Here is an 18274-nt window from a genome sequence, read left to right on the forward strand (position 1 = left end):
CATTCAGGGAGATGTTTTATAGCTGTTACTGTCAACTTGTATAACAACCATTTGGTAGGAAATGCCATATAAGAATTGTTGGTAATTTTGTCTGACTGCCACATGCATATAGTTGAGCATTTCCAAAATGAATATAATATACATTTTTTTTTTTGATAGGCCAAATGAAGGGCAAAAAAAGATTTCTCCCCCCCCCCCGTCATAGCTACATGGAGCAGGGACAAAACCTCATTTTCAGCTGACTTATCCTCCCGTTCCTGCTTAACTACAATTGAAACACTAGCTGCTGCTGAAGACTGGTCTCCATGGATGGATCTATGATTTTGGAAGAGCTAAAGAGTCTCTTGGGCTCTAAAATTAGCAGGGAAGAGAAACTAGGAACAGCTAGCAGGAAGCAAAATTCCCCCGCGAGAGTTAGCTTGATTAGTGGAACCTCAAGACCAGGGGTGTCCAACCTTTTTGAAGGATCAGGAACTTTTTATCACCCAGTGGGCCAGCGAGCCATATTCAAACACCCTCTGTCCAGGGCCAGATGGACCCTGCCTGTGTAGCCCTGCTGCACCTGCCTGTTACTGCAAGGTTCATGGTAGCTGCTGGTGGGCAGGGGCAGGAGGGATCCATTCTGCATCCAGCCAGCTACTGCCCCAGAGACTGAAGGGGAGAAATAAATAGCTCCACATCCCCATCCCCCGAGCAGCGCAGCCCCACGAGCCAGTGCTGCTTGAGGGGGGCTGGAGTGAGGTGGCCGCTGCACCGCAGCCCCTCACCCATCTGCCTGCATGGCCCCACTCACCATGGTGCCCGGCCACCCATGCACACACAGCCCCAGTGGCCTCAGTGCTGTGAGCCCGGAGCGTGAGGTCCGGCAGACACTGGCTTCTGCCGCTTCACCCTGCAGAGGTCACACCAGAACCCTGCCTGCCAAGGCCCCCCCCCCGTGCTGGCTTCCTACGTGCTCCTGGGGACAGAAGGAGGTCAGCCAGCAGAAGCGGCGGCAGAGCCATGTGGTGCTCGGGACTGACCGGTGCAGGCAGGGGGAAAATGCAGCTGAGCCCCTGCTGCTCCAGCCGGGTTCTCTGGGCTTATCCTGTCCTGAGAGGCACATGGCTACTCCTCTTCCCACACGTACTGCATCGGCAACATCAAGCTGACATGGTGTGTGTGGGAACCTTGTCCCTTCCACAGCCCTTCAGCAGCCATTAGGATCAAGGGGTGGGAATGAAAGTAAACAGTGTTTACTTTCATTTCCCATTGCAGCACTGCAGGCCACAGAAAATGCCTTGGTGTGGTGGCCTGCGGGCCGTATGTTGGGCAAGCCTGCTCAAGAGCATTAAACCCAAGAGAAAATTGTTAATACATCTGAAGTGAAGAACAATGAGCCACTGGTCCAGTCCTGCAGGGAGCAAACCAGGAAAGCCAAGGCTGCAACTGAACTCTAACTGCCTTGAGCATCAAGGACAATAAAAAGTCCTTTTTCAGATGTGTGGGGAGCTGGAGGAAAAGCAAGGGCAGCATTGGACGCCTGCTGAACCAGATGGGGCAACTGACAACTGACTCCCAGGAAAAAGCCAACCTATTAAATGGGTACTTTGTGTCAGTCTTTCATCAGTTCCATGGGATGCCCATGCCCACTACGGGACAGGGAGGTCCAGGTGAGGGAGATCCCCTGCCCTCTATTAATGCTGACCTCATGAAAAAACATCTTGAGAAGCTGGATACCTTCAAGTCAGCCTGCCCTGACGATCTACACCCCAGGGTACTCAAGGAGCTGGCGAGCATCATAGCCCAGCCCCTGGCACGGATCTTTGAAAACTCCTGGCGCTCTGGTGTAGTGCCCGAAGACTGGAAGAAGGTGAATGTGGTGCCTATCTTCAAGAAAGGGAGGAAAGTGGATCTGGCTAACTATAGGCCCATCAGCCTGACTTCTATCCTGGGGAAGATTGTAGAAAAGTTTATTAAAGAGGCCATCCTTAATGGACTGGTCGACGCCAACATGCTAAGGGATAGCCAGCACGGGTTTGTTGTGGGTAGGTTTTGCTTGACCGGTCTCATTTCCTTCTATGACCAGGTGACCTATCACCTGGACAAGGGAGAAGAGATTGATGTCATATATCTTGACCTCAAAAAAGCCTTCGACCTGGTATCCCATGATCACCTCTTGGTGAAACTGGCCAATTGTGGCCTTGGGTTCACCACAATCGGCTGGCTGGGAAACTGGCTCCGTGGTCGGACCCAGATGGTAGTAATTGATGGAAGTCACTTGTCATGGTGGCCTGTGACCAGTGGGGTCCCCCAAGGCTCTGTCCTTAGACCCATATTGTTCAACATCTTCATTTATGATGTAGACATTGGAGTCAGAAGCAGACTGGCCAAATTCGCCGATGACACCAAACTTTGGGGCAAAGCATCCACGCCAGAAGACAGGCAGGTGATCCAGGCTGACCTGGACAGGCTCAGCAAATGGGCATACCAGAACCTGATGGTGTTTAACACCGAAAAATGCACGGTTCTCCACCTTGGGGGGAAAAAAACCCTGTAGCATGCTTATAGGCTCGGCAGTGCTACACTGACTAGAACTACAGAAGAAAGAGACTTGGGGTCATCATTGACCACAAGATGAACATGAGCCTGCAATGCGATGCTGCAGCTAGTAGAGCGACCAAAGCGCTGGCTTGCATCCATAGCTGCTTCTCAAGGAAATCCCAAGATGTCCTTCTCCCCCTGTACTTGGCCTTGCTGAGGCCGCAGCTGGAGTACTGTGTCCAGTTTTGGGCTCCACAATTCAAAAAGACGTGGAGAAGCTTGAGAGAGTCCAGAGAAGAGCCACGCGCATGATCAGAGGTCAGGAAAACAGACCTTACGATGACAGTCTGAGAGCCATGGGGCTCTTTAGCCTGGAAAAGCGCAGGCTCAGGGGTGATGATTACTGTAAGCCAATACAGTATTAATGAACACAAGATTTTTTCTGCTCCACAGTAATTATCACTTTGCTTCATTTCTACTTTTTCTTTCTGTTTCTTTCTTTCTATGGCTCCCTCCAAGGATTTTGTAAATTCTTCTCCATTTCTTTTGTTTGGCTGTTTCTCAATTACTTGCTACCCTGCTTTTATGAACCAAGCATCAAAATGAAACAGCAGGATGCTTAATCAGTTTCAGTTTGCTGTTTTATCAGCTAATGGTAAAGAAAAAAGGTGCATATGAAGAAAAGGTTAATGATTTTGCATCGCTGCTTAGTTCTGTAACCAGCAGTCCCATGTGAAACTAACAATATCATTTGTTTTGCTTACTCAGATGTTGTGTAGAGCAGTGGTCTTCAAAGTGGGGTGTGTGCAAAATGATCCATTGGATCAGGAAGAAAATATTATAACTTCTATTTATATTTATTTTTTATCTAAAAGAATAAGAAAGAAATTAAGCTTAGCTAATATATAATGTATGGATTGACACTGGTGCCCTCACTCGGTCTGTATGTCAGATGGTCACGTGTCACGTATGGTACATGCGGTATCCTGAGGGAAGAGTGGGAGGTCCACAACACAGCGGGGTTGACAGTGGCTCCCTCAGTCGTTTGTTTGCTTTCAGCGTATTGCAACATATATTGGGGTGCATGCTCAAAATTTTTTTACTGATGGGGTGCACCATCAAAAAAGTTTGGAGATCATTGGTGTAGAGGCTAGTTAATGCAGGTAGTAAAGGCTCTTGGCACATGGAAGTGCCACATCACTTTACAGCATTTGTCCCTCTGGCTGCTTACCATTATTTTATAGGAACAGTATACCCTCTAAACCTTTGAAAAGTGTTGTATGTTTCCACTCTCCAACCTCTTATGTATTTGTAGAAGAAGGGCTTTGTTCTCCAGATTTAGTGTGTGTAGCATTTTAGATGAAAATGAACAAATGATCTGTAGCAGCATTAAAATTATGCATCCTAGGGGTAGTTACAATATTCAAAACTCTTTAAAATTGAAAAATTCCTTATTTGGGGAAAATGAGTGGAGATAACAACATATTTTTTCTTCAGGCTCTACAGTAGTTTAAAAAAAAATTCTCAGTGGAAGAAGTTCAGAAGTGTAAAAGTAGATGCCCGATTCCCATTTGAAGTCAGTGGGAATTAAGCTCCTAACTCCTATCTGTGCCTTTGTAAACCACTCCTCAAATGTTTATGGGATGGAGAGAGAATGTACAGAGATTCCAAAGCTGCTATCTATGTTGTATCTGGTTTTTTATCATAAAGAGTTCTGAGGTCTCCAGGGCTGTCACTGTGACATATTTCATGAGCATCTTTTCATTAATAGTCATAAAGTACTATTGGGAGCATGGACCAAGAAAAAAAAATACTGTTCTGCATTTTCCTCTACGTTAGGTTAATTCTGTTTCCTCTAAAATGATAAGCAAAATTCCCATTGCATTGAACCCCCTTATGTTAGTTCCTTGTGAATTTGAAATGAGTTTTGCCTTCAGATGTATTGTGTGTGTTGTGACACACAATAGTACTCTCTGCTACTGGACCCTTAGCAATTTCTAATATTTTATTTCTTATAGGTAAATGGGGTCGACTTAACGGGCAAAACCCAAGAGGAAGTTGTCTCCCTGCTGAGAAGCACCAAGATGGGAGGGACTGTGAGCCTTTTGATTTTTCGTCAGGAAGAAGCATTCCATCCAAGGGAACTGGTGCGTAAAATAGAGAGCAGCTAAGAGATTTTAGATGAAAATGAACAAATGATCTGGCTTTGATATCCGCTGGTAAATATCTGTGGCTAGAACTGAACACAAGGAAATAAGTTGCCATTATTTTCTTGTCACTACGTTTCTATGAACGTTTTTTTGAAGCTCTGGTGTTGGAATTAAACATTTATAATATGTGAGTAGTTGGTTTAAAATCAGATTATGGGAATTGTAATGTGTGACAGAAAATGCTTATTACAGGAAAAGTTATTGGATGGACTTTGCTTTGATGCATGCAGATGACTTTATTATTTCATATCTTTCACACTCATGAGTCTGCGTTTGAAAGCTTGGCATTTGTCCCACTTCATGATCACAAAATTTTCAAAGCATTTAAACCCATACTGGAACAGTATGTATGAATGCTGTGGTATAAAAAGGAGGAATTTACAAGAAAAAGAGTTCTTATTTGAATATAAAAGCACTCCTTATATGGAATGAAACCCCATAATTATTCATTTACTTGGGTAATTGAGTGTGTTTTCTGAATAATTGAAGCAAACTGAAACAATCAGTGTTTATCACTATACCTGTTAATTTGCAAAGTGTATACAAATATTTCCCTGATTATTACCTAAGATAACTTTTGTTACAAAAAAGTAAACCATGAATATTGCAGGTGCGTTTTATTCTGTATTCAGTTAATAGGCTGCATTTGTTTGTATGAATATAGTTTTGTGTAGCTCCTAAAATAAACTCTTTGGCTTCCATGTCTTGAAAAAGCAAAAGAGAACATGTCATCTTCTCTTTTTGGCATGTAAAGTAATTTGTTTAATTTCTAGTTAGTTTGTAGCATTTTGAATGCAAAAGTAGTAGTTTCTTTTGACCATTTAAAAACATCTAACATCAGTCTTTGCGCTGACTTTTTCAAAACAGCATTTAAATCTAATAAATTATAGTGGCAGGGAAGGCTGTAAATGAACTGCATTTGTTAGCTTAATCCTCTTGGGATGTGACTTCAGGTACTGATATGTCATGGTTTATGAAAACTTTCCCTTAAAGAGTGGATCAAATTGAATGGTGTGGAAATCGCATCACATCCTTCTGAGTGGCTGGAAAGCAATCTGTTTATAAAGTCCTGTGATGTAATTTACACAGTATTAGTAACTCTGCAAAAGATGAATTGAAATGCCTTCAAGGTTTTTTAAATAAACTCTTAAAAGTAAGAACATTCCTTAATTAATTATTTTCGTATTATTTTTATACTTCTTTTTGCAAGTTGCAATAAGTAATAATATATGGAGTAATTTATTATATAAATTAATCTATATGCACTGAAGTAATCGGCTTCATTTCTTGTCAGATAGACTACCCTTAAAGAACTCTTTCGCCTTGATATTAACCGCTTTAATTTCTGTTTTATTGCATATCTTCTAAATTAACAAACTGCACTGGCAGTTAAACCTTTAAAATAGGTTTAACCTCAGCAGCCTCTTTGATACTGCTTCCTTTGTGCTGGATAGAGGATAGTATAGGAAAGTTAGAACTCAACATGTTCATTTAAAGCTGTTGCTGGACAATCTTCTATTACCTATAGAATCAGAAACCTAGAGCATCAACTGGTATAGTTCCAATGGAACAACAAATTACCACCGCTAAGGATCTGACAGCATGTGTGCTGGTTCCCGATTGTATCAAGATTTGACATCAGCAGCCCCCAAGTTTGTTCTGCTGACAGCAGTCATAGAGCATATCCAGCAAAAAAGAGCCTGGGAAGCTACAGAACTGAACCATGTCTGGAAAGGGTTGTTCTTCCTTCTGCTGATTAAGAAGTAATACAGAAAATTTATTTTAATACAATTCAGCCTATCAAGGATTTTTATCACCTTCATCTATGGAAGATTTCTTACAGGGGGGGAAATATCTAGAACCACGCCTGTTCACCTTTAACATTGCATATGATTATTTACATGTGATCCAATTGCTAACAGTTTGTCTTCTGTGTCCATCCTTCTTTCCTCCATATTTTCCCTATTGCTTTATTATTTCTTTTAAATTATAATTTTATGTACATTTAATGAGTGATGTCCACTGAGAATATATATTACTATGAATATCCTATGAACATTTATTTGACATCATCTTATATGCAGAATGTGTGATGGCATTTTTTTCTGACAGTCATTCAGTGTAACAACTCTACATTTTGGTCATGCTGGTACGGCTGATTATTTCAATAATGAGTTTTTCAGATTTGATTTTGTGGGGGTTAGGAATTCTGGGTTCTGCTTCCCTCTATGACTTCTACATAGCCAATATGTGCCTCAGTTTCCTGTACAAGTAAAATGAAGGTAATAACACTGCTTTTATTCACAGGAGAGTTCTGAGGCTTAATGTCTTTGGTTGGGAGGAACCATGGACGTGCATAATATTATTCATTTATGTAATATGAAGGGAATGTTTAAGCAAAGGCTGTTTTGCTTTACTACAAAATCTGCACAGGGTGTGTTAATACATGTGTGTTTGAGAGAATAATAATCCAGTGCTAACAGCTTTGAAATCTAAGTTTGTGTTGATCAGGGCACACGGGTGACTAAAGCACAGATATAGGTAAATAATTCAGTGTTAGGCTGAAACTTTAACCAGTGGTGATTATGGAAACAAACATCCTACCTCCTTCAGAATATCAGGAATTTTACCGAGTCCAGTATTATGTTAAACGTCTGTGTGCATATAGCTAATGAATTGGAACTGGTCCTCTTCAACCTAGCTCTCTTACTCTTCCTCTGTGAAGGCACAGCGATGCCTCTTGGGGGTGCCTTGGTTTGTGAAGATAACCCGTTGGTCACTGTGTGCATGTGCTCCTGTTTGTCAGCCCATAGAGGACACGTTTGTTACAGTTTTCTGAGAAATTTAACTCTTAGCTCAAGCTCTAGAACCTCCATGTCAGGCACAGGCTAACGATGCTGTCCCTTTCCCTTCCTTTTTGCAGAAAGACAAATAGGCTCACTAGCCATATGTTGGATCCCTTACATTAATCACTGATAGCTGCTCCTTCAGTATTTTATCTTCTTTGAATACTGGCTGTAGGTTATACATAACTAAACGGTCACATGTTTACTTCCAAACTTTAAATTTCAAATTGTATTCCAACCTGCCAGTGTAGGTTTTAACATACCTTTGTAGGTGGAGGGCTAGGACAACAAGATGGTTGCTGGGCCCCACTTTGGTCTTTAATATAGGATATACAGGAGTTCATAACAGCTAATAAATTCTTCAGCTACACATCCCAAACACACCAGTGGGAAGCAGAACAAGAAAATCAAATGTACTGTCCCACTTGGATTAGGGTGAGGCATTTTCATTGTATATTAGAATTATTATTGTTAGGTTTTTGGGATTATCTGGTCTGCTATACCACAAAATGGCCTCAGAGAAGCTAGTATAGCCAGCAGAGACTTATAAGTAAGAGGAATTACCTTCAGTATAAAGGTGTGTGCATGCCTGTATTGGTTCTTGAGGGCAGGTAGTTGTCACCCTTCTGTGAAGGGAGTTTGATGCAGAGTTAATGGGGCCACAGTATAAGGTCGGGTACATTTGGCATAGGGTTATAATAGCTGCCTCTGTGCAACTCTCAATTTGTGCCAATACATGGTAGCTCTGGATAAGAGAGCGCAGTATGCTCCCTACAGTCCTCTCTTTCCATTTTATACCAGAATTTGAGCCCTTTGTATGTCCCTCTGCTAATAGATAGTGTGTGTCTTATGTAGCCGTGTTCTTATTTATTTTTTTTACTTCCTTTAGAGTGCAGAGCAAAGCCAGTCACAAATTCCAAAGGAAACGGTAAGAGCTTTGTCTTTTCCTTGTCAGAAGACTCCAAATTGTATTAAAATTGATATCGCACTTCTCCATCAAAGTTTGAGACCCTCCTTTCACATTATATACTGTAGATGGCTCTCTCTAGCTTTACATTTTAAACTTATTTTTGTTATGCAGTTTTCAATTCTAGTTGATTTTTTTCCCCTTTCAAATGCAGACAAAGGCTAACCAGTATAACGCTTGATCTGAGCCTTCAAGAGGCCGAGAAGCGATTTAGATGTTTAGTTAGTTAGTTGTGGGGGGTGTATGTATATATAAAAATAAAATCATGGTTATGCTATTTAAGTCTGAAGCTCAAACAAATAAGAGCCAGGAAGCTTATAGTTAAGGAAGACTTAAGCCATTGTTTGTTGTTGTTAGTTATTTTTAAGAATCTCTGATGTCATGTAAGGAAAGGAGTATCAGTTTCCTTTTGGAGGTTATAGCACGTTTGGATTGAGATCCATTGGCAAGATTCTGTATGAAGACTTGTATATGCTCCAGAAGGGACATTGGAGTCTCCTGGTACAAAAACTAACATGTATTAAGTTGTTAGTTTACTTTGAGACACAAAATCAATTTATGAATCATCATTATAGAACAAGAACAATACAGTATATACATCTTCATGTGCACAGTATCTTGAATATTATGTACTATTTCAACAGAACTCATAATTTTACAATTAAACAAAGTAACAAATTAGCACATGGAAAAATTTAGAATTTCAGGTAAGAGAAGAAAGAGTTGCTTTTTTTAGAAAATTTATTTCAGATGGCATGAGTACCTTACCAAGGAAAATTGTCTCAGGGCTAGGTAAGGTGATGGATAGTTTTTAAAAGTTAAGAAGCACAGTTTTAATCCCATTAACTATTCATCTAGTCAGCAGAGTTCTCGAAGGATAGAGGGTCAGTGTATTTTCAGGTGCATTGGAGAATTGGGCAGCAGCATATGTTGGAAACTAGAAACATAGAATTTAATGTAACTATAGAAATGGTAGTTGAAATAGTCAGAGAGAGAGGTGACAGGCATAAATGAGAATTTCAGCAGAGACCATCAGTGCAGCTTATGGTACCCATTGTGGTGATTTTGTAAAGTTGTTGATTTCTTTACTTAGTTATTTACATTTTTAGCCAAATAAATGTGGATATGATGGTGATACAATAGGATATCAACTGTGTGAACTGCTTGGACAGCAGGAAATTTGTTTAGGTATTTGGGAATTCATCTGACTGCAAAAAGATAGGTGGTTTGTTAGATAAAAGTTTTGGAAACTGGAAGTCGTATAAGCTATACCAGCAGGATCTCAATTACATTTCATCAAATACCCCTATAGTGTGTTATAGTTTGTATTATTACATGAAAAAGTGAAACAACTACCACTAAATGTACCCATCTGTATACAACCACTTGACACTAGAAACAACCATGTTTGGAAGTAGGGGGGAATAAAAGTGTCCAATTAATACTCTAGAGGAAATTTTTAAGTTTGCTGGAATGTCTGTACCAAAATTGGAGTTTGAGTGGGATATATCAATATCCGCATTCACACATACAAAAAAAAACCATGGAATCTTTTAGACATAGTTTAAAGATCTATGAAGGAAATCCTGCTCTGCCTAGGAATGCTTGCTAGCAGTCTGGACAGCCTTCTTGGCTCTGTGCAAGAAGGAAGGCAAAATAAAAGCTGATGTTGGTTCCTTTTGTGTATGAGCCAACAGACTTGTAAAACAAGGATTTATGCCAGAGACACAGAGAATGGTTAGATGGTCCTGAATTCTTGACCTCAGTCAGAAGGCACTCCTAAAGGAAGCAAGCCTTCAAATCTGTATACAGGCCTAGGAGCCGGTAGTGAGTGAGCTGGCCAGTCCAGGAGTAGAGCAGAAGGATTAGGGCAAAAGGTTAGTGTAGAACAACTTGACTCTTTCATCAGCCATTGGTCTGTGGCCACTATCTATTTAAAAGTTATTTATTGTTTCCATGAGTAAGTAACTATTTAAGAGCTACTTGTTTCAGAGCAAGAGGGATAAATAACTTTCTTGGGGCAATGGGTATAAGCATCTTTTTAAAAAATCCCATTCCTGGATAGGAATATCAACTGCAACCAAGAAGATGGATTTGTTAATACACATTTTTTCTTCACTGTCCTGCTTCCAACATGCCAGTTCTCCTTCTGTTGGAGTAATTATGATATAACAGTATTTCTACAAAGCTAATTTTTCTCTAGCTACAAATCTGTAACAGCCACTAATTTTTTTTTTTTTAAGGCTTTTTTCTTTTGACACTCTCTCCCCAACTCTCCTTGGTTTGCCCTCATTACTTGTTTGCTTTTCCAGCATCTAGTTATCAGGCCTTTCAGATTCCTTTTCTTGCAGTTTCTACTTTTGCACCCACCACTGGTGTTTATGCTCCTAGTTGTGAGGTTTTTGACTTTGTGTCATGGAGTTGACAGTAGAAGGAAGAGGGCAAAATAGTACGAATACAAATAGTGAAGTTGTTGGAACTGCAAACGTGATAGATTCATAGATTGTAAGGCTGAAAGGGACCTTGGAAGATCATTGGGTCCAGCCCCCTGCACCAGGCAGGAAAGACAACTGAGGTCTGTCCCCAGTTGGTGACCGTCCAGTCTCCTCTGGAAAATTTCTAGTGTAGATGATTGCACCACCTCTGGAGGGAGCTTATTCCACAGTCTGGACATGCTAACTGTGAAAAAGTTTTTCCTAATGCTGAGCTTGCAATGGTCTTCCAGGAGTTTATGACCATTACTCCTGGTTTTCTCCAACAGTGCCCTGGTTAACAGTTGTTCACCGATTCCTTGATGTACTCCCCTGCTGTAGTGGTAAGCAGCTACCAAGTCCCCTCTCAGCCTTCTCTTTTTCAGGCTGAAGAGTGCCAGCTCCAGTTTTGGGTGCTGTACTTCAAGAAGGATATTGATAGAGTCGAGAGGGTCCAGAGGAGGGCCACTCATGATTTGGGGCTTACAGGACAAGCCCTATGAGGAGAGACTGAGGGACCTGGCCTCTTCAGCCTCTGCAAGAGAAGACTGAGAGATGATCTTGTGGCTGCCTATGAATTCATTAGGGGGATGCAGCAAGGGATCGGAGATGCTCTGTTCACCAGGATGCCTCTTGGGGTAACAAGGAACAGTGGTCACAAACTGACAGACACCAGATTTAGGCTAGATATCAGGAAAAATTTCTTCATGGTAAGGCTGGCCAAAATTTGGAATTGGCTTCCAAAGGAGGTGGTATTCTTCCTTACCATGGGAGTCTTTAAGAGAAGGCTGGATGGGCATCTGGCTGGGGTCATCTGACCCCAACACTCTTTCCTGCCTAGGCCTAGGACTCGATAATCTGTTGAGGTCCCTTCCAACCCTAGCATCTATGAATAGGTCCCTCAGCCTATCCTCATATGGCTTGCCATACAAGTCTCTGATCATATGGGTGGCCCTTCTTTGGATTCTTTCAAGCTTTACCTCCTTTTATGTCCTTCTTGAAGTGTGGTACCCAGAACTGGATGCAGTACTCCAGCTGCAGTCTCACCAATGCTGAATAGAGCAGAAGAATCACCTCCTTGGTTTTGCTTGAGATGCATTGATTAATGTATGCCAGAGTATTATTTGTCCTGCTGGCTATAGCGTTGCATTGCTGCCTTGTATTTGTAGTGTGGTCAGTTATTATCCCCAGATCCCTTTGATTCGTGGTGCTAGTCAGTTTGGCACCACGAAGCCTGTAGGTGTGTAGGGGATTATTTGTCCCCAGATGGAGCACTTTACATTTCTCGATGTTGAACTTCATCTGGTTCCAATCCGCCCAACTTGCCAGTGTATCTAGGTCTGCCTGTATCTGTAGCCTATCTTCATCCCCCATAAGTTGTTTTCACCCGCAAACTTAGCCAGTGAGCAGATGGGAAACCTGGGCTGGAGATAACAGAATGAAGTTCAGTGCTGACAAGAGCAAGCTGCTACACCTTGAGGAGAATAATCAGAAACACAAATACAAAATGGGCGACAAGTGTGTGGATAGCAATGCTATAGAGAGAGATCCTTAGTAGGGCTGTGCGAATCTTTGATTGCTGATTCGATTCAGAGGAGATTCAGCCCAATTCGGTGGCCAGATCTCTGAATCTGAATTGAATCAGGAGACCAATTGATCTCCGGATCGAGTCAGAACTCTCTGGAGGTACCAGGCGTGGCTTGTGAATGCTGAGATGGTGGGGTGGATAGAGTACCCCACGGGAGCGTGTGTGCGTGTGGGGGGGTGCTCCCTGTGCTCAGCGGTGGACTTGGAAGTGAACCAGAAGTACTTTCTGTCCCAGGTCCTCAGCTCAGTGACTGGTGCCTCCTGGGCCTGGGGGGGTCCCTGGGGTCACCCTGCAGCTAATCATTGAGTGGCGGAGCTGTGGGGGGAGTCCAGCACTGCCTCTGTGCATGAGGAGAACTCCCCTGGGGCGCTCCATCTGCCCCACCATCTCAGCATTCATGAGCCACGCCTAGTACCTCGAGGTGCATAGAAAAAACATATAAAGCTGTGTCTATGGTCGAATCTCTGATGCTCCCAGTCGGAATTGAATCTTCAGATTCGGCCAAATTGAATCAGGACAGTGATCCAAATCAATTAATCTAATCACTGTCAACCAAATCGGGCTGAATCTGAATTGAATACTGCCTGCTTCACACACCCCTTGTCCTTAGTGGATCACAGACTTAATATGAGTCTGCAGTGTGACACAGCTGCACAAAAGTTGAATGTGGTTTTGGACTCCATCAAAAGGAGCCCTAGGTACTCTTTTTGTGAAGTAATAGTGCCTCTTTACTTGGCACTGTCAGGTCTTACCTGGAGTTTTGTCTGTGGTTTTGGGCTGCATATTTTAGAAAGGATGTTGAGAAGTTAAAGTGGGCCCAGACGCAGGCAATAAAAATGATGAAGAGCTTGGAAGGCAACTAATAGAAGAATACGTTGAAGGAAATCGATGTGTTCAGTTTGTGGAAAAGGTGCTTAGCCTAGGACATGATACAGTCTTCAAATGCCTGAAGGACTGCTATTAAGAGGAGAAAAACCACCTTTTCTCATTTGCTGCAGAGAGCAGGATGTGGCTTGAAGTTGCAGCAGGATGAGTTCAGATAGGGTAAAAGGAAAAAGGTTCTTCACTGTCAGATTAGGGAGGAAGTAGAATAGATTGCATAGGAAAGCTATGGACTCTCCATCACTAGAGTTGTTCAAAAAGGTGCTAGCTATGCATTTGTCAGGGATAATTTAGGAATAGCTATACCTGTGTTATACTGTGGGTATTTCCCATGCATCTGGGTTTTATGATTGCTGCATGGAACCTGGAAGAATTTTTTTTCTCTCTTGATACGCTACAGATTTGTTTTGTCTCAGAAACATTGGGTGTTGGCTGGAGCCAATGCTAGGGATTTCGATTAGGGTGTGGCAGGGCTCCTTATGGGACTAACACCCAGAGGTTCCTGGAAAGAGGGTCTTGCCCCTCTGCTCAGAGTCAAATTGATTGCCATATTTAGCGTCAAAAAGGAATTTTACTCCTGTTGTCTGGTATGAATCAGAGCCTGTGCATTTCTAAACAAAACATTTGAAAAACAGGTTATTCTCTTTTCTTTCTGTTTCACTGATGAACAAGAAGGGCATCCAAATTACTTCTGAGCTGTCCGTCTCTGATGTGGCATTTTTAAACTATGACTTTAACCAGTCATTAGCTGTGTCAGCTTGATGCCAATGACAAAACTAAGTAGAACAATGCACTCTTTCCTGAACTTGGTGATTATCTGGAATGCAGAAGATTGACCGTAGTGTGAAAAAACAGTAACTTGTCATTATTACACTTCTGTTTCTGAGGGAAATTACCTTAATCTTGTTACAAAGCAAAGAAAACCCCTGTCAGTTATGCTATATAAAACATCTGCCAATTATGTTTCCCTATGGTCTTTGGAAGTCAATAGTGTTTTGAGTATTACTGTGTAATAAATAATACAGTTGCTTGTCCCCACCCCTCTCATCCTCCACCCCAACCTTGTACATTGATCCAAGACGAGGGTCTTTTCCCCCATTTTGAGTGTAGCTGGGAGGAGGGAGTAAACCTTGGATTTGAGTAAATCCAAATTTGAGTAAATACCTTACTAAAAAACATGTGGCCTGGCTGGAACGTGGCTCTGGCTGATGTGGCCCATGAGGTATACAGCTCCCAGCCAGTTAGAAATTGGAAAGTCCTGCATTGAGCTGTTATCCAGAAAAGGGAGCATAGTGTAGGAAAAAGTAGGCAATGTGAGCTGGAACCTTGAGACTTCTTTTCCTGGGCCTTTGACTTATCCACTGAGCACCAGAGGGAAAACTCTAACCTCTCTTCATTCAGTCTCCCCTTGTGTGAAAAATGGACATAAACAAGTCTTGCCTTCACAGCAAGGTAGCTGTTGGGGATGATTAATACCTTAGTATTGTCCTAGGTTGAATGGCCTTGTGGTTAAAGCACTGGCTTGTCTACCAGCAGATTTGGCTTCAGTTTGTGGCAACTGCCAAAGTTTTTCTGCATTACCTTGGGTTAGATCACTTAGCTTTGTATACCTAGGTTCCCCATTTGTAAAAGGAGGGAAGAAGGGCACTTTAAATATAATGTCAAGATATGCTTGGACCCTGTGACCATGGCACTACAATACACTGGCAAGTGCATTGAAAGTTGTGTTATACATATAGTTGAAAAGATTTATAGTTGAAAACAAGTAATGCATTGAGAGCTATCCTTTCATGAAAGGTGCTTCAAGACTTGTACCTTTTCATTAAAATGTCAATATTGGGCATTTCCTTGATGTGCTGTCAGTATATTTTAACAGGGCAGTGATTGTCTGTTCTTTTCTGGTCATTTACTAAAGTTTGTTTGAATGTGGGAGTAGTTGGTCACACATAAGCTTATGTGTGTGCTTATTGAACACTTGTGGGAGGTGTGTACTTGTACAAGTACAAATACTTGTATGTGGTCAAGGAAAGAAGTATAGGTTTGCACTTCTTGTGTATGTAATTCTGTATATCTACACAATTTAAATATGTTTCTTTCAAAGGAAATTAAATCTCTTCCATATGATATGATATTTCAATTTGGGGTGGGGCAGAGGAGGCATTTACTACAGTTGGAATCATAAATGTTCAGTACCTCTGAAAGAGGAGCCCAAACTCTTTTACAGAGTAGTGATATATTAATCCATATATGTAGCACAGCACTAAAATAATTTGGTATGGAATGATACTACCAGATTGGGAGAGACCTGCTGGCTGATGAGGTTGACAGTGTTATTTTCATGGTGTTGATTGAGAATATCTTGAATGATTGCTTATTCTCTCTATATAGTTATATAACTTTTATTATAGAAAGGGAGATGCACACTTTTTGTCGTCTAATCATGCGGGGTGTAAGGGTGATTATACTAGTTTCAAAGACACTTTTAGGGACATAATGAATGACTTCAGATTACATTTTTTTAATAAAGATGCAATCTAATGAGATGATAGCAAAGAGAGAAAAAGAAAATAAGTCTGTAATCTTCTCCAGAATACTATTCTGTGTAGACTTTTTTTAACTATAGAAGGTTAAATATTACTGAATATCTTATTTGGAGTATTAATGAATTGATCTGAGACCAGTAACCCATAGTGAATAATTTAAATAACATTCAGTATCTTTCTGTTTGTGAATTCACCTCAATTAGTTTGAATTTTCTTGAATGTTCAAGTTTAAACCATGAATAGTGTCTCTGTATAATTCATAGGCTATAGGTCAATCACAGATAGGTTGGTGAAAGAGCAAGATATTTGAAATCTGAAACTCAAGTAAGATAAAGGATGTAGAGCTAGAAAGGATTCCTGGGTATAGCTCTCTGGTACCTCAGATAATTCCTTTCAAAATTGTGGATAGATTTTACTGGGCATGCAAGTCACCTAGGTTGCTTGGGTTACACCCTGTTCAGGTGTGTAAATCTTAGAATTATATTTCTAGTTTGATTACTGATGATTATGAAAATAGCATGTTCTGACTGCTCTGGAATCTTCCCTGTCACCTAATCCAAAAAAGGCAGTAAGGGCAGAAATGACTTGCCAACGTCCAGCATGTTGCTTGGAATCCACTGTTTCCATGAATGTTCCTACTAGTGTAATTTGGTAGAATAATGACAGAAAGAGACTGTGCAGTGGCCCTGCGCCCAGACAAAGATTATTTATTTGTTTTTATTTCAGAAAATAGTCGTGGAGAGAATTTAATTTCTGGTATTGCCTTAGTTTTACTAGCACTGCTATTTCCTATAGCAGGCCTGGGGATCAATATGGATTTAAACTGAGGTTGCTATCTTGAAAACACTGACCTTTGTGGAAAAAGTTACTGTATTGCAACTTTCTGATGCAGATATTATCACATTTTTAACAGCAAAATGCTCTATAGTTACTTGACTCAATAATGCAATATAGTGAATTTGTCCCTAAAGGGTAATTGTAGGATAATTTCAAGCCAGAGCTGGTGGCTATAGCCGGACAGCGACTTGCTTCAATTCAGGGATGTCGGACTCACCTTGTTCCTTGGGCTAGACCTGGACTGCAGAACCCTTTATGGGCTGGATCTGTCAGTGTGTAGCAGCAGCAGCAGCTGTGGTGGGAGTGGCAAAAAAGACACTACAGCAGTAGCAGCAGTTGCTGCCAGTGGTTGTGTTCACCAAGGCCCCAAAGCCTTGGATTCTGTGGCAGATCCTGGTTTGTGAATCCTGAATCCTGAGGAAGGTTAATTAAACTTCTTAAATTAAGATATACCCATTGTAGTAGTTGCACTGACAACTTCCCATATGATTCTAAGGAGTTATTTATTAGATGGATTTAATCTGTTTTACAGAGTGAAGAAACGTGCAGTGAGTACAATGTTTATATAAGTTTGATCAATTGATTTTAATATTACTGTATTTACTTAATTCCAAGATGAGGTTCCCCCCTCCCCCCAATTGGCATAGGGGGAAAAAGCCCTCTTCTTTTATAAGTGCCTACAAGGAAATCTAATTAAATACTTTGTCTATTATTAAACTGCTGCCGAAAGCATCATGTGCTCAGCAATGGAAACCATCTATGAGAATGAATATAAAACACAAGGTCCACATTGGGCAAATGTGCTGATGGGAACCTTTTTTTGGAAGGCATCTTATGTGCAAGCCCCAGGCTTAGAAGCCTTGCAAAAATAGTTATTCATATATATATGCCCCAATAGTCTTGCTTGTCCCTAGCCAAAAGTCTGAAGGAGCAAGCTAGAGGGAAAGCCCGAGAGCAATCCCCTATCCCCATGAATTATGTAGCCAAGACCCTCACATTTGGGGGCATGTATAGACAAGGGACAGTCTCTGGGGATAACCATTTTTCTGGCAAGGGGTAGTAGCTGGGTGGAGGTAATGTATAGTTAACCTCCCACTTCCATTTCCAGTGGGAAGATCTTGACTTTAACCCCACTTTATGGAAATGGAAAACTCCTCCTAGCTTGCTCCTGTGGCCATATGGCAAACTCATGGACATCTCAACCCCAAGTCTCCAGGCCTGGGCCTGCATGTAGGATGCCCACCAAATTATTTGAAAGCATCTGAAGCCTCTGGTGGGGGTGGAGAATGTTTGCTGATAGTAGGGCCACATATGGTTCTTGAATGACTGACAGATTTGGAATTGATTTGGCTGATTTGACTTGGAACATGAAACATTTTCCTTTAAAAAAAAAAAAAAAAAAAAAGA

General features: G+C 41.4%; 1 protein-coding gene across 1 annotated transcript in view; it reads left to right on the forward strand.

The window, feature by feature from the left end:
- Positions 1-18274, forward strand: part of PARD3 (par-3 family cell polarity regulator) — a 737069-nt gene that overhangs the window by 457314 nt on the left and 261481 nt on the right. Inside the window, exons 12-13 of the mRNA XM_019528913.1 lie at positions 4542-4670; positions 8469-8507. Of these exons, the coding sequence (XP_019384458.1) occupies positions 4542-4670; positions 8469-8507 (168 nt within the window). The remainder of the gene's footprint in view (positions 1-4541; positions 4671-8468; positions 8508-18274) is intronic.

Source organism: Crocodylus porosus, unplaced genomic scaffold, assembly GCF_001723895.1.
Source record: "Crocodylus porosus isolate Cpor-Errol unplaced genomic scaffold, CroPor_comp1, whole genome shotgun sequence".
In the NCBI taxonomy this organism is placed as follows: domain Eukaryota; kingdom Metazoa; phylum Chordata; order Crocodylia; family Crocodylidae; genus Crocodylus; species Crocodylus porosus.